Below are 14,864 nucleotides of genomic sequence, written 5' to 3'. Positions count from 1 at the left end.
GCAGAGCTCAGTCCTCCACTTACAAGTGTGTGTGTGTGTGTGTGTGTGTGTGTGTGTGTGTGTGCATGTCAGCGTGTCTCTTAGCCTCAGTTGGGTGTTCAGAAAGCAATCAGCACACAAGTCACAGAATCTTTCATACATTTCCTTTTTTTCTATACTTTCGACTAAATTCTGATCATTTTGGCATCTACTTTAGTCATGGTTGCTATGACTAATACCTTTATGGCAATAAGGCAGTCTAGTCCAGTAATATGTTTGCTGACAAGGTGAGCAGAGGGCATATGTCCACATATGGTAATCTCTCCAGGAAAGCTCTTGGGTCCTCTGGGGAGTCCGAGAAGCAGGAAACCCCAAGGTAGACTTTTTTTCCTCATGGTAGTGAGATGATCCCATATGTGAGAGGGAAAGACCCAGAGAAGAGCCGGAGAGCAGAACAGGCGAGTGACCCAGAGCCGCACGAGCTGCATTAAACACCGAGAGCTTTCTCACAGCACTGCACCAAGGACACAGACATGGTGCTCAGCCTGAGAGGTCTGTCTTCAGTGTGTCTCGACCATTCAATGACAGCTCTCCACCACAGTACAAACAGCACCCATTCACACAAGTTTGCTTGAATCTGTTGCTACAGGTCCACCCATTGATTAAATCTGTTGCAAAAGATTATGGAGGAGAGCAGTGACATTCTGCAATCTTCCATCTGAAAAGAACCAGGATGTGTTTCCAGATGCTGGATCATTATCAGTGGCTGTGTAGTGTCCATGTGTGTGTGTGATGGAGCGTCCTGCTGATCTTCTGCTGTATCTGTTTCTATGGCAGGTGTCAGTGGTACATAAAAGCCAAGATGAAGTCAGATGACAAGCGGAGGGCTCAGTATCAGAATGGTCATGGTGAGTGTTCTTCTACCCAAATAGACACGTTTCTCACACAGGCGACCATTACTTCCAGTAGAACAACTCATTTTGAATCACAAAAATAAAGCAGTGTAAAATGTGAAATATTCTATGTCACTTAATATTTCTTAATGACTCAGATACAGATTAAGATAGAACTGTTTGGGTTCTACAGAGTTATGTTCAGGGATAAATGGCAAACAACACTTCCAAAGGAAAGCCAAACTAGCAATTCCAATCACGCGTTCCTCTCAAACACTGGAAATGAAGTACTCAGGATGCCAGCCCCTTGGTGAATGGCAACCATTCCGCTGAGGCATTGCTGGTATTTGCATGCCATTCATTCCAATCTAAAGCTGCCAGTTCAAAGGAGCTCTATTTGCTGTGTTGTGTTGTTTTGTTGTATTCCTCATTGGTGCCTTATATTTCTCTGTTTGGGAGCAGTGTTGAAACCATGTGCTTCACTAAAGGCTGTAAACAAATCAGCTGAATGGTAGAGCAGTCACCTCCAGTCCTCAGTCTTCCCTCCCCAGGCTTTCAGCTGAAGTTTTCCCTTAACATTTCATCTGCACAAAAAACATGTTTCATTTTTGGAGCCTTCTGAGCCATAGCTCCTCTCATTTCTTTTTCTTACATGAGCGCTTACTGTAACCTGATTTTATCACCACAACGAAGGCAACAGAATAACAGACTCTTTGAACACTTTTAAAACAGGGTCTTAGTTAGTCACCTCCCAAAGAACATTTGGCTACTGGTATTTGGCCCTGCTTTTTTATCCCATGGGCGTATCAGAGGATGACTGATGTACTAAATGAGACAAGGTGCCCAAGCTACAGAGATTAATAAGTGCCTACGCCAACACACTTGGACAGACACATAGGGCCCTCTTATGAGACTGGCTGTGACTAGAGGAATGGCAAGCACCATCAGCAGATTTGCAAATTTGACACACCACAGCAGATTTGACGAGGGTTGCACTTCAGATTCTGGACTAAACAAAAGCTTTGGTTGTGGTGTCAGACTCCATTACTATACTCCATGTGGACTTATTTGATATTCATATTATGTACATTTACATTGATTTATTTAGCAGACATTCTGATTCAAAGTGACTTAGTGCACAGTGAAGGTGAGCATTTGATGGGTATGTGTAAGCTCATTGGGAATCCACCCCAAGACCCATACAGGTTCTATCTGGGTACATTGTCTTTGTCCGTCTGTCTGGAACATACTGATCACAGAAATTCACTATTACTGTAGTTTGTGAAGATCAAGGGAGGGTGATTCTCTTTAAATATGTCTAAACTGGACTGGCTTACTTATGCCGAAATCAGTTTTTCTGCATTTCAAAGTAGGATCATGTTTACTGTGTCTCCTTATGTTTCCTGATGCAAAACTAATTTCTAGATTGTATTTCCCCCCCTTATTGTTACAGTGATAACAACATAACATATTATAATAACAAATCTTGGAAGCAGTTATAGCATTTTATTTGACTAATGTTATATTTATGCATGTGTGGCTCTCCACTTGAAAGATGAGCATTAAAATGTGTATTATTATGAATTATTCATTGCCTCATTCGACATGGCTGCTATGGGTGCTAATGCTTGGCAATTAATTTTATTCAGTCTTGGTCATCATAGGCAGAAAACAACTGGCATGCCCACATCAGGAATTCAAGTCAAAGTAGCACCTCTGATCATTATCAGTACAGTATCAGTGATAGTAAACTGCAGAATGTGATCCATAGGGCATCTTTCCATCTGGAACAGCTAGATTACTTCCACCAAAATAGAGTAGAGAAGTCTTACAGCAATTCTGTATTAACTAACACAGGAACGAATTACTCTTTTGAGCTGTGCTGTCTGTTGCCTAGATAGGACGCAAAAGTCAGCCGGCAGCTGGCAGGTGGCAGTTCACTGGGGGCAAAATTGGAGTCTTTTGCTGGCTTCTTCATTGTTGTCCAGGCCATTCACTGTACTGGCACCTCACAGAGAGAGAGAGAGAGAGAGATGGGGGGGAGAAAGAGAGAGAGGGAGAAACATGGCAAGAGAAAGAACATAAAACTGAAATGTCCCTTGAATCCCCAAGTGTAAAAGTGAATAGCTTCACATTTTTGTGGAGTCAAAACAAAATATGAAATATGTAACCAATATTTAATTGTATAGCAATTGTGTTTGTGTGTTAATATTTTGTTGTATGGTGTTTATGTTATGCTTTTAAATGGAAAAATATTGTGTTCATATCTTCATATATTCATTCTTATGTGGTACTGCATGCCTTTGGTAATAGCACAAGCATCTTCTGTATGTGCTGTCTGACACATGAAAACTCTGTGTGATTCCTCAGTAGTGCCTTTCCCTGGTATAAAGACATACATCGATCCCGACACCTATGAGGATCCCACCCAGGCTGTGCATGAATTTGCCAAAGAGATTGACACGTCACGCATTCGCATTGAGCGAGTGATTGGTGCAGGTGGGTTTTTGAGCCCCTAGGCCATAACATAAATATGACAAAACCTCTTTGATTAAGGTACTGTACGCTTTCCACTATGAAGGGCAGGCTGAACAGCATTACATTCTCATATCAAGAGAATAAAAGCAGAATCAGATGTGTTTTTTTCTGCGGCTTGTTTAACAGATATTTCCTATTTCACAAAACTAAATTTACTTGAATTAAACAGTGATGGAACTCTGACAATTTTCACAAAATGGGTACACTATGGGTCATACCACTACAAACATTGCATCTAGATTACATTTGAATTCCAGTCTACGCCGTCACACACTATAGCCTTATCAAGTTCCATGATTGCCATCTAGTGGATTGTCCGTGTTAAGGCAATTCACTCTTTTATAGTCCCTGAATGACCCAGAACAGTCCGGTGCCATTCCAGTGCATGTGAAGTGTGCCTTTGGCAGCCCTGTGTGGGGGGACAGTGATTGACGGATGCTGATGTGTGTGTGACAGGTGAATTCGGGGAGGTGTGCAGCGGGCGCCTGCGCACCCCGGGGAAGAAGGAGATCCCTGTGGCCATCAAGACGCTGAAGGGGGGCTACGTGGAGCGCCAGAGAAAGGACTTCCTCCGGGAGGCCAGCATCATGGGACAGTTTGACCACCCCAACATCATCAGGCTGGAGGGCGTGGTGACAAAAAGTAAGGGGCTGCTGCTGGAACCACCTGCCTAACAACCACCACCCTCCTGTGAGGTAGGAGAGAGCCCCTGTAGAAGAGAGAGCCCCTGTTTGAAGGCAGCAGTGTCTCAGTGCAGACTCACATTAGCATTCCACAGGGGCACCAGCTCCCCAGCGCAGGTCTTTGTTATTGGAGGGATTCTTTCCGTCTCCTTCTCCCTATCACTGCAGATGAGGTCCGTCTTAGAATAGTAGCCGTCCCCACCCCTGCTTTTGCAGCCGCGCTGAAACAGCTTCCAGCACAACAAAGGAGCCGAGGCGAGAGCACAGTGATCAGAACAGCCCCCCTGTCTCTGCATCCCTCCATCCAGCCTGCTGCTATTTCAGCCTCAACTGACACCTGCTGTGAGCTGAGGGAGGGCCAGAGAGATGGGGAGGGAGAGAGAACGGGAGAGAGGGAGAGAGGGAGAGAGGAAGAGAGGGGGAGCGGGGGGGGGGGGGGGGGGGGGGGGTGGAGTCCCAAGGGGTCTCTCTGGATGTGAAAGCTGGGGGAAGAGCTGTCATATGTCTGTTGGGGTGTCAGAGGGAATTAATAAATAAATAAATCTCCCCCGTTTAGAGCAACAAAGGAGTATTACCGATGCATGAAAAGGCTGCAAAGCCCAGTTGATGAAGACACTGCACTGTTAAAGAGCCACTCTCACTCTGAAACTAAAGCCCTCTTAAGGGTCGTGCCATTCTATCAGTTATTGTGGCGATGGGGTTATTGGCAGCTCGGCAATACTGTTAAGCATGGACAAAAGATAATGACTGCACCTTTCATCATGGTGGGTTTCCTCATGTGTGAACCTGTGTTGTAATATGATTAGTATGAGAAGTGGTTGGGATCAGGTCCTTTCACATTCTCGGCAGGCCCCCCCCCTTCTTGTAAATAAGCACTGGCTCTCTGACGAAGCCATCTGTTTCAATTATTACTGTGTTTGTGTTATCAATCAAGCTGAGAAAGCGCCAGTCACCTGCACAGGGAGCACGGGTCCAGATAATCACACAACGATAAAACAAGGGTGAGGGATTACTCTGATGATAAATAAGTGCTTAGTCAAGCATGAACCACTCCGACTGCACAAGAATGTGATTTTCTTCATTAGAGGACCACCTCTTAATACTGCAAACTCCAAGCTACACCAGGCCCTTTCATGAGATAAATGGACTGATTGTTTTCACCAGAAGGTAATAAATCTTGCTTTTGATGGCACAGGGACAAAAATAATTGATCTCTCCCCTCTGGGTGACAAATAATATTGGTCTTTTCAATCCATTAGCACCTCAGTGCAGCCCTTGGCAAGAGCAGCAGTGGCTGCAGTCATTACAAAGAGGCAGTAATCGCTCTGTTTGCATTTGAGACACTTTCCCATGTCAGTCCAAGTTCAGAAAAATGAGTTGTAAATAGCAGAGGCAAGGGCGGCTGGAAGGAGCGGCGTGACCAACACACATATTGCACACTGCCCTCTCCCCACATACACAGCACACTATCCCATCTCCCCTGTCATCCCCCCAACACACATATTGCACACTGCCCTCTCCCCACATACACAGCACACTATCCCATCTCCCTTGTCATCCCCCCAACACACACACCAAGACCCCTGGCAGTTGGGTTAGCCCCTTGAGCCGTGGATCTGCCCAAGGTTTCTTCCTTGGTAAGGGAGTTTTTCCCCCCCAATCCCAATCCTCCCCCACCTTTCTTATGCAGCCCTTGCCACTTAATCTACTAAACCCCTCTTCTACTGCACTTTTTACCCCCCCCCCCATAAATGCACAAATAGGCTGACACCAGACATAATTTCACTGCATTTCTTACTTCCAGTAACTATATGCATGTGACAATAAACTTCCTTGTATCCTTGTATCCTTGTATCCTTGTATCCTTGTGAGTCAGCTGAGGCTCCCAGGACACTGCTTCAGTGTGCAGAGGGCAGGGAGGGAAAGGCAGGTCAGTGATGGAGCTTCAAAACCAGTTTAAGTCTGAAGGCTTTGGCATGGCTCTCCCCTCTCCCTTCATTTTCAAATCGCTCCACAGAGCGCGCGTGGGACTCGGAGGCCTGAGATTACATTGGAGATCTGTTTTGTGTGTGCCTACCCTTTCCCATCCATCCTGAAGGACTACTCAGCAAATACAAGGCACCTTTTGGTTTTGACACGCGGAAGTGTGCTTATCAGGGGACAGCTGCATCTGACACACCAAGTGAGTCATCAGAGGCATCCGTCACATCCCTGCATATGCCATCGGCTGGCGAGGCGGCGGCACGGAGGCCTGTCACGCCACAGTGCACCGCAGCCCCCTCACGCACCACCACTGTAGCGTGCAGTCACCAATCTGCTGGGTACTGCTCAGCTCAGCCCCCCTCCCCCCTCTCTCTCTCTCCCTCTCTCTGTGCTTCTCTTTCTCTACTTCCTTCAGCCTCATCTACCTATTTTCTCCTCTCTTTCTTTCTCTATGTTACACTTTCACACTTTCTATCTATTTCTGTCTAATTTCTGAGAAAAGAAAAACTTGCTTTGGCATTTTCCGTTCAACTTTCTGAGATAAAACCATCTGGTACCTTCACATACCAATACCTTTCAACCTCTTCAGAGACCAATTAAGAAATGTAGGTACTGAAGTGCAACTCTGTCTCACCTGTGCAGCAAGACAATGTGATGGTTTTTAGATGTGCACCTGTTTGTGTAAGCATACTTTCAGAAGTATGTCAGAAGATTTAAAAAAAACAATCCTCTGTAAAAACAAGTAGTCACTGATATTTAGTAGCTGACTGACTACAGATACATTTAGCTCAGCATGACAGGAGCATACTGTTGGGCGGAGCACTCCCTGCTGCTTCCAAATAATGCATGCGGATGAAGAGAATGTTAAATCATTCAACTCGATCCGACTTGAATACAGTGTCTGAACATCCCAAAAGTTACCCAGTTTACCTTGTGTGCTTCTGTACATTGACAGTAATCCCCAGACAGCTAAGGATGAAAGTGCAATGCAGGATGTTTTGTGCCTTTTTAGCCTCATACTGATGCCACTGTAAAAAGACTCTCACTTAAGCTGAAGGGGAATGTATGTGTTTGAGCATATATATCCTCTGTGTGTGTGTGTGTGTGTGTGTGTGTGCGCGCGTGCGTGTGTGTTTGTGCATGCGCGCGCGCGTGTGTGTGTGTGTGTGTGTGTGTGTGTGTGTCTGTGTGTGTGTGGTGAGGCCAAGAGATTAGAGAGGTGGTGGGATTCATTCCCAAGCCCAGGGAGATGTCCTGCCAAGAAGCTGATAGAGAAATCCAATCAGGACCTGGGAGCGCTCAGCTTTCCCTCCTCCAGCTGAATGAAGGAATATTAGCAGTTTCAGATGACTGCAGTCCAGCACCCAGCTGCAGCTTTCCAGCTAGCGCTACCTCCCCACCACAACACTCCGCAACACGCCACTGTGCTATAAGCGCACGCAGTGTCTGTGCTTAATGCACATGATTTAAGATGTGTCCCTCTAAGCAAGCCTAAAAGAATAGTGAAGATAGGCTCTATTTTCCTCTCTTTGTGTCTGTCCCTCCTTCATTTATAATTTGTTATTCATGTGATTAAAGGCCCAGCAGGGGTTTGATTATAGCCAGCCTGTTTTGCCAATTATCTAAATTAGCTGGGTATTTTGAAGTGTAAACACAATGTTGCATTAAACAGCATCGAACATGCAAAGCCAGAATCAATCAGCTCTATTTTATTTGGAGACTGTGGTGTGAAATGCATTTTTAGTCTGAACAGTGGGGCCTCTGATCATGAGTAATCTCATTAATACATATGAAATCATGCCAGACAAGAAGTATCCCATGACCAGGACAAGGAGAGGTGATCTCTAGGCCTTTTTTCTGGAAAAACAAAACATTAATTAGAAGCTAGAAACGATCATGTGACCGATAAGACATTTTCAGTGTCAAAATTTATGAAATATGTATCATTTTCATCCAACATGTCATTCCATATTACTATGCAAAGTAGGACCTAGAAAAGTTATTTCCAATTTCACACCCTGACCATATCTACAAATGTAACGGTTAGGAGGTCCGATTCTAATTTCAAAGTACACCTTGTTTGACCTCTCTCAGCTGGGAGCTCAGCGGTCCTTTGTGGAGAAGTAGCTGATGATCATCAGGGCGCTCGGCCAGCTCCCTCCTGGACTTTTCCCTGGTGTGCTATCTCCCCGCAGTGGCGCCGTCCATACATCACTGCATTGTAATGCATGTAATCCAGTAATGAGAGCAGTCATCCACTGAGACTGTCGGAAGGATTAGCCTGTGACATGACCCCAGGAGATGGACGGCAGGTCCTCCCTCAACCCCGCTCACTTCCAGGCCTGCCCAGGGTGGGGATAAAAGTGCACACTAATTAAAAAAGTGTTTTAATCCAGTGCTGGATTACACTCTCATCAAGCTCATGGCTGCCAAGGAGATGACATGCTAATCGCCTATTAACTTTTATGCGAGGGAGATTGAACCCATTTTCAACCTTGGCTGGTGAACAAGGATTAAAAAAGGACTCAAGGGGAGGGAGGATACTGTATGAACTTTTCAGGAAGGCAAATAAAAAAAATATGAAGTGCCCCCTGGTCATTTGGAATTGGAGCGAATGAATTTGTCAGAACTTTCTGTCATGTGAGTCATGCTGTGCAGGCAGAGCAGTGAACATGGCGGCGCTGAAGGCCGCTGGAAAGGTGATAGATCCTCTCTGTGCTTTCTTTCTGCAGGTCGGCCCGTGATGATCGTGGTGGAGTACATGGAAAATGGCTCCTTAGATTCTTTCCTGAGAGTGAGTACTTGTCTCACCCAAGCCCCATTCATTTGCTTTAAGTGTTTCACATGCTGTGTTTTAGTTGGCCACAATAGAGGGATCCTTCACCAAGAGGTCCTCAGCTCCAAATAAAGTTGTCTTTGAGACCCTCAGTAATTTTGCTCATAGATGAGACATACTTTTGTCTAGTGCTTCTGATGAGCCTCAAAGCCAACTGATTTCATAATGTGTGAAGACTTTAACATTCTATGCATAACAATCACATGCCTTTGAAACCTCTCCCTGTGAGTCTGTGCACCAGTGATATAAATAGCCCATTTTCACACACGATAGCGTAGATCTGCCATCTGATTGCCTGCACACCCCCATACCCCTGCAACCATCCCAATCACAGCTTTGTCACATGCAGATGGCTTGAGGAAGTGCCAGGCGCAACATGAAGACAGGCATCTCACATGTTTCCTTCCAGCTTTGATTAAAACAGCAGGGTGCCAAAGCTGTCCACATAAAAAGGGAGAAAGATGCTTTGATTCTTTCAACAAAAACAAATCCTCTTCAATGTGACTGCCTTGAAATACCGTGACTCGTTATGTGTCTTTGAAAAAAAAACTGACCTTTTATTTTTTGGGAGAAGTAAAAAGGACATTGGATTGTTCCTAATTTTCTTGTCCTATATAATTGTGCTGATTGCAGGTTTCCAGTTTATAATAGGCTGTTATCTTTGGGCACTTGGTCTAAGCCTGGACCTTTTCCATTTTGCATTTGTTGTTTTTCTCAGTAGTGTTATGTGTTGTTTTCTTGTCCCATTTGTCAGTGATGTGAGAGCACCTCCTCTTTCTGTTTGCCCCTCAGAAGCATGATGGGCACTTCACCGTCATCCAGCTGGTGGGGATGCTGCGTGGCATCGCCTCGGGCATGAAATACCTCTCAGACATGGGCTACGTCCACAGAGATCTGGCCGCCCGCAACATCTTGGTCAACAGCAACCTGGTGTGTAAAGTGTCTGACTTCGGCCTGTCCAGGGTGCTGGAGGACGACCCCGAGGCTGCCTACACAACCACTGTAAGTGTCACGTTCAGAGATGTTCGGTCTTATTATTAGGACGGTCACGGTCGCACCTGATCCACAAATGTAGCCATAAGGATTTCAAGATTTTTTGGGTGGCATGCTGGTGCAGTAGAGCCTTGCTCTTTTATTATTTACTACACATGCAATAAAAGGCAAGTGTAATTCACAGCACAGAATGGTGTCAGCTGTTGTGTTGTGTGACTAACAGCTCTATTCGACTCGTGTGTGAAATGTACTGCGCCCGAGGCGTTTCTCTCCGCGGCAGCTGTCTTACAGTCAACTGTGGAAAGTTAGATTCAGCTTTTTCTCTCCAGCTGACACTTGTGTGACCTCTATTCTTTTGGTCACTGGTGTGGGATATATTGCATTCTGAGGTCCATAAGCCATTTTCTGCATGACAGAAATCTCGGTTTGCAGAGAGAGCTGGCTGTCTTGGTCAGACTGGGAGATAGCCGTGAAGGATTTGTTGAGACTTGTGATTTGACTTTGCCCTCATGTGGAAGAAATGGGGGGACACACCAATTTTAGCTCTGGTAAACCTTTCAGGGGCTTGAACAGCAAAGGCAATCTTCTTACACACTGCCAGGCTGATCTCAAACAAGAGGAAACAGAGGTTGCATTTGTTGTTTTTGTTATGTATACAGTATTGGACTAGTTCATAATGTCCAAGAAAGATCAGTAAATAATAATGGTTGGTATTATTGAAGCCTTTGACAGGAAAGCCTGAAAGAAAGTTAGCTTATTAAAGCTGTAGGTTCAATAACTGGCTGTTCACATCACACATTACAGTTTACATCATTCCACAGAGATTACATTATTATTGTACCAATATTATATTGCATGAGATTAATTATTATACTCATTGTGTGCATTTGCAGGGAGGGAAAATCCCCATAAGGTGGACTGCACCAGAAGCCATCGCCTACAGGAAGTTCTCGTCAGCCAGCGATGCTTGGAGCTATGGCATTGTCATGTGGGAGGTGATGTCATATGGAGAACGGCCTTACTGGGAGATGTCCAACCAGGATGTGAGTTCAGGCGGGTTCATTTCACTACAGCTGAAGATCTGGTTTATGCAGTTAATGTCATGCTCTTCCCTTTGAAAATAGAATATTGTACAGGACAAGTTTGGTAAAGTAGGGTTCCAGTTTGAGTGATGTTGAAAGATGTTCGATTTTGACTGACATACATAGTTCAACTTAATCAAAACAAAACTCAATTTAAAGAAAAGTTGGCAACAATGTATTACATAAATCAACATCACTGCCAAATCCAAAAAGCAACATTGCATTTCTGTTGTGCTTGTAGAAACATGGTTATTGGTCTTATTATTTGTCTACAACAAAACTGTACACACCTCACTTTTAAAGATATATAGTTATATATAGAGTTGGCTTCCTGACCCCATGGCCATAGTGCCCAGAGCTGAATGCAGAGCTCTGTCGGCCTTAGAGCCAGCAGCCAAAGCCTGTCCTTGATCCCGCCCAGAGTTTTACCTAGGGGCTGCAGTTTCAAGAGGATTTGAACATGCTGAGGAAATGCTTGGAGGTGCATTCACAGACAAAAGCCCTCCTTCACCCCCAATCCCTCAAATGCTGCCAGAAGTGGCAGGGGACCAGAGGCCTCTCAGGCCAGCAGATCTCGGCCACCTCCCCCTGACACAGACAGCAGCAAAGTCATCTGGGTCCTGCTGATAGGCTGAGTGGGGAGTCCAGCTCCTGACAGGAGACTGGAGGTAATCGCTGTGTCAGGCCATGCCAACTAGGCTTTTTACAGTGGAAGGAAGAAACTGCATAAAGACAAGTACTGCTGCTGAAAACCCCCGAAGGCTTTTATAATTGAGACTGAATTGACAGGACAATGGTGTCATTAGCACAAACTGTAGTACTACAGCTTGGATTACTGCCAAGAGTGATTGCCTTAAACTACCCAGATAACTGCATAGATATCACATTTAGGCATTCTGTCTACAGCATTTTGACGTGAGTGTGCGTGTGCGTGTGGCCGCAGGTGATCCTGTCCATAGAGGAGGGCTACCGGCTGCCCGCCCCCATGGGCTGCCCCGTGGCACTGCACCAGCTCATGTTGCACTGCTGGCAGAAGGAGCGCAACCACCGGCCCAAGTTCACAGACATCGTCAGCTTCCTAGACAAGCTCATCCGCAATCCCAGCAGCCTGCTCACACTGGTGGAGGACATCCAGGGGTACTGTACATACCCACCACCTCGCACTCCCTCTCTCCCTTCCTCTGTCTGTCTGTCTGGCCACCCACCTCCTCTATAGACCCTTTCAACAATAAAAACAAAAACAATGCTTGAACGTTCTATTTGGGCCCCAATCTACTTCCTCTACATTAAGATAACATATGGAATGTTAAAAAGGAAGTCTTGTGGGGCCAACTATGATGCTGATAATGGAACTCTCTTGAAAGGGTCCATAGCTCCATCTCTACTGCCTATGGCTGGCTCTGCGCTGCACATGTTGTTATGGTGTTTTCTCTTTCATTCTCTCTCCCAGTGGCTCTTTTTTACACACTGTTAAATAACTTTACAGGGTATTCAGAGAAACATGAAAGTTATAGTTTTGACATAAGCCCAGAGTTGTTGAGAAACAAACTTTTTCTTTCCCTTACTTTCGTAGATTACCAGAGTCTCCAGGAGATGTCCCTGATTACCCAATGTTCATTTCCATTGGTGACTGGCTGGACTCCATCAAAATGAGCCAATACAAAAATAACTTTTTGGCTGCCGGCTTCACCACACTGGACTCTGTCACCACCATGAGCATCGAGTGAGTATCACACACAATCATTAGCACTAGTCTTTGTAAAAGAACAAACTAATATCTGCTCAGACTCTAATGCTATTCTTTCTGCTCTGTCCTAGAGATGTCAGGCAAATTGGAGTTACATTGATTGGACACCAGAGACGAATAGTCAGCAGTATACAGACTCTGAGACTGCAGTTGCTCCAAGTTCAAGAGAAGGGATTCCATGTATGAGATTGTAAACAAGACAATACAAGCCTGTGCCTCAGCCATCTTCCTCACAAGCAGACTTACGTTCTTAGCAGGTGCAAGGCGGCACTTTTCCTGCAGACAGTGGACTGGCTTGCTTACTTCACGTGTGCAACCTCAGTTACCAAGACTGCTTGTTTTACATCCAGCAGCTTCTGACTGACAATAGAGCCTGAACTTCGGCAGACTGGCATGTCAAAAGGAAAAAAAATAAGTAAGTCTTGTTTGCAGTAAAAGTATGTCTATACCAAGCAACAGTATCAGTATTTAGAACTGTAGATTTGAGAACGTAATCTACAATTATTCTCCATGTTTTGTGACCACGTAGCTGCTAACAGATGTGCAATCTGAAGGATTGTCCGTAATATAAATTATTTTAAGGTTCAACAAGTAAACATCATGAGGCATCTTGCAAATTTATTTGATCCCAGACGTTCTGGTTTGCGTATACTTGAAAAGTAAGGAGAGATGATGTTGAAGAATGTTAATGACTTTGAAGTGTATAGTCCATTTATCAATTATAATCTAAATATATTTATATGTGCAGTCCTGTATGTGAGAGCCCTAGTAAATGTTATTTTTATTTTCTTATTTAAATCAGCAATATATGCAGTTTCAGTGACATATGGGAGAAAAAATGAGTACTGTAGGCCCTACACTTTCTTATTTAGCAATGGACGTTGAGAGTAGAGCAGTGGCCTCAGCCAGCGGCTGTTCAGAGTGTAGTAGTCATGGCCAACGTGAGAGTACAGTGTTTGCTGTAGTCATGGAGCTTTTCCCTTGTGGATATGTAATGTGCAGTAACGAGATCTAAATGTCCATATATAGAGGGTCATGTGTACATAATCTGGAAAATTGTGAACCGAAAATAATGTCAGCATACAAGATTCAAGAGGGAGTTCTGTTCAGGCATCCATACAACACCACTTCAGCTGGGCACCCTATGTGGTCCTGCCCATCACAGACAACAACGGAGTTGGAAACAAAATAGTAGAAGCCAGGCAGCAAGATGCCCACCTCTGGAATACATCAGAACCTGAGACCGTGTCCCATCCTCCCCACCGCCCCAACAGAAGAGGAAGCGTGCCATAAACCCCCACGTGTCCACAGATGACCGCCACATGTCATGGATTACATGGACAACACTTACATACCTCTGCTCCGCGGCAGCAGGAGCCCACTCACCGCGGGAGAAGTCTGAGGTCTCTGAACTGTGCTAGCTGACCCAGCGGGGTGAGGAGACATTGTTTGGCATGTCGCTGCTGAGCAAAAGGAGACCGCTAGTTGTTTTGTACAAAGTACAAGTAATTACTAAGTCTTGCATTTTATTTTTCTATGATTTCCAAAGAGACATTGTAGATCTTACACACTGTAAGAGCTGGATGATGAGGATATTTATTTGCAAATAAAGGTGAACATTTCTGATGGTGACATGACTACCATCTAAATGCATCATTGTTAGTATGTCACTGTAAAATTATATTAAGGTATAGCCAGTGGGTGTGACCCTTCAAAAAGGTGAGTAACACTTAGGTGATTAAATTCCCATGTGAATTATCTGCTGTAAAGTACATTTGTAGATGTTCATGTGCTTTTAGTAGACTCCATCCAGGGCCCTTTTGATGTCAACAGAATGGGAATCTTAGATCTAGCATCGCCCTCTGGTGGAGATAAATTGTAAAAGTTGCAGGCAGTAGGGTACTGTTCATTTGCATTAACTCCTCATTCATACATTTGCTAGTTGATTTGTTCATTAAAGTATTTATTTCTAAAAGATTTAAAGCTTGAGTTGATTAGACTGCTCAAACCACTATGCTGTACATGCCTTTTATGAATGTGATAAAAAAAAAATGTGTCAGGTATTCTGAAGATACAAAACCGTATGAGACACTAGACACCATATAACACACTGGGTAAGAGATTGGGATA

The 14,864-nt window shown here is 44.6% G+C and overlaps 1 protein-coding gene across 4 annotated transcripts in view; it reads left to right on the top strand.

Annotated features, from left to right (window-relative positions):
• The window catches only part of LOC121701051 (ephrin type-A receptor 6-like), a 107,977-nt gene extending 93,214 nt beyond the window's left edge, over positions 1-14,763 (top strand). For 2 of the 4 annotated variants that reach the window (XM_042084094.1, XM_042084093.1), the window contains 9 exons: positions 817-887; positions 3,243-3,371; positions 3,867-4,052; positions 8,809-8,870; positions 9,705-9,914; positions 10,799-10,948; positions 11,931-12,124; positions 12,561-12,710; positions 12,806-14,763. In XM_042084094.1, the coding sequence (XP_041940028.1) occupies positions 817-887; positions 3,243-3,371; positions 3,867-4,052; positions 8,809-8,870; positions 9,705-9,914; positions 10,799-10,948; positions 11,931-12,124; positions 12,561-12,710; positions 12,806-12,920 (1,267 nt within the window). In that variant the 3' untranslated portion in view covers positions 12,921-14,763. The remainder of the gene's footprint in view (positions 1-816; positions 888-3,242; positions 3,372-3,866; positions 4,053-8,808; positions 8,871-9,704; positions 9,915-10,798; positions 10,949-11,930; positions 12,125-12,560; positions 12,711-12,805) is intronic. The other 2 variants (XR_006027517.1, XR_006027511.1) reach the window with 2 other exon arrangements.
• Positions 14,764-14,864: the final 101 nt, after the last annotated feature.

This window comes from Alosa sapidissima, chromosome 2 (genome assembly GCF_018492685.1).
Source record: "Alosa sapidissima isolate fAloSap1 chromosome 2, fAloSap1.pri, whole genome shotgun sequence".
NCBI classification, from domain to species: domain Eukaryota; kingdom Metazoa; phylum Chordata; class Actinopteri; order Clupeiformes; family Clupeidae; genus Alosa; species Alosa sapidissima.
The sequence above is the reverse complement of the archived record's forward strand: the minus strand, read 5'-3'. Positions and strand labels throughout refer to the sequence as shown.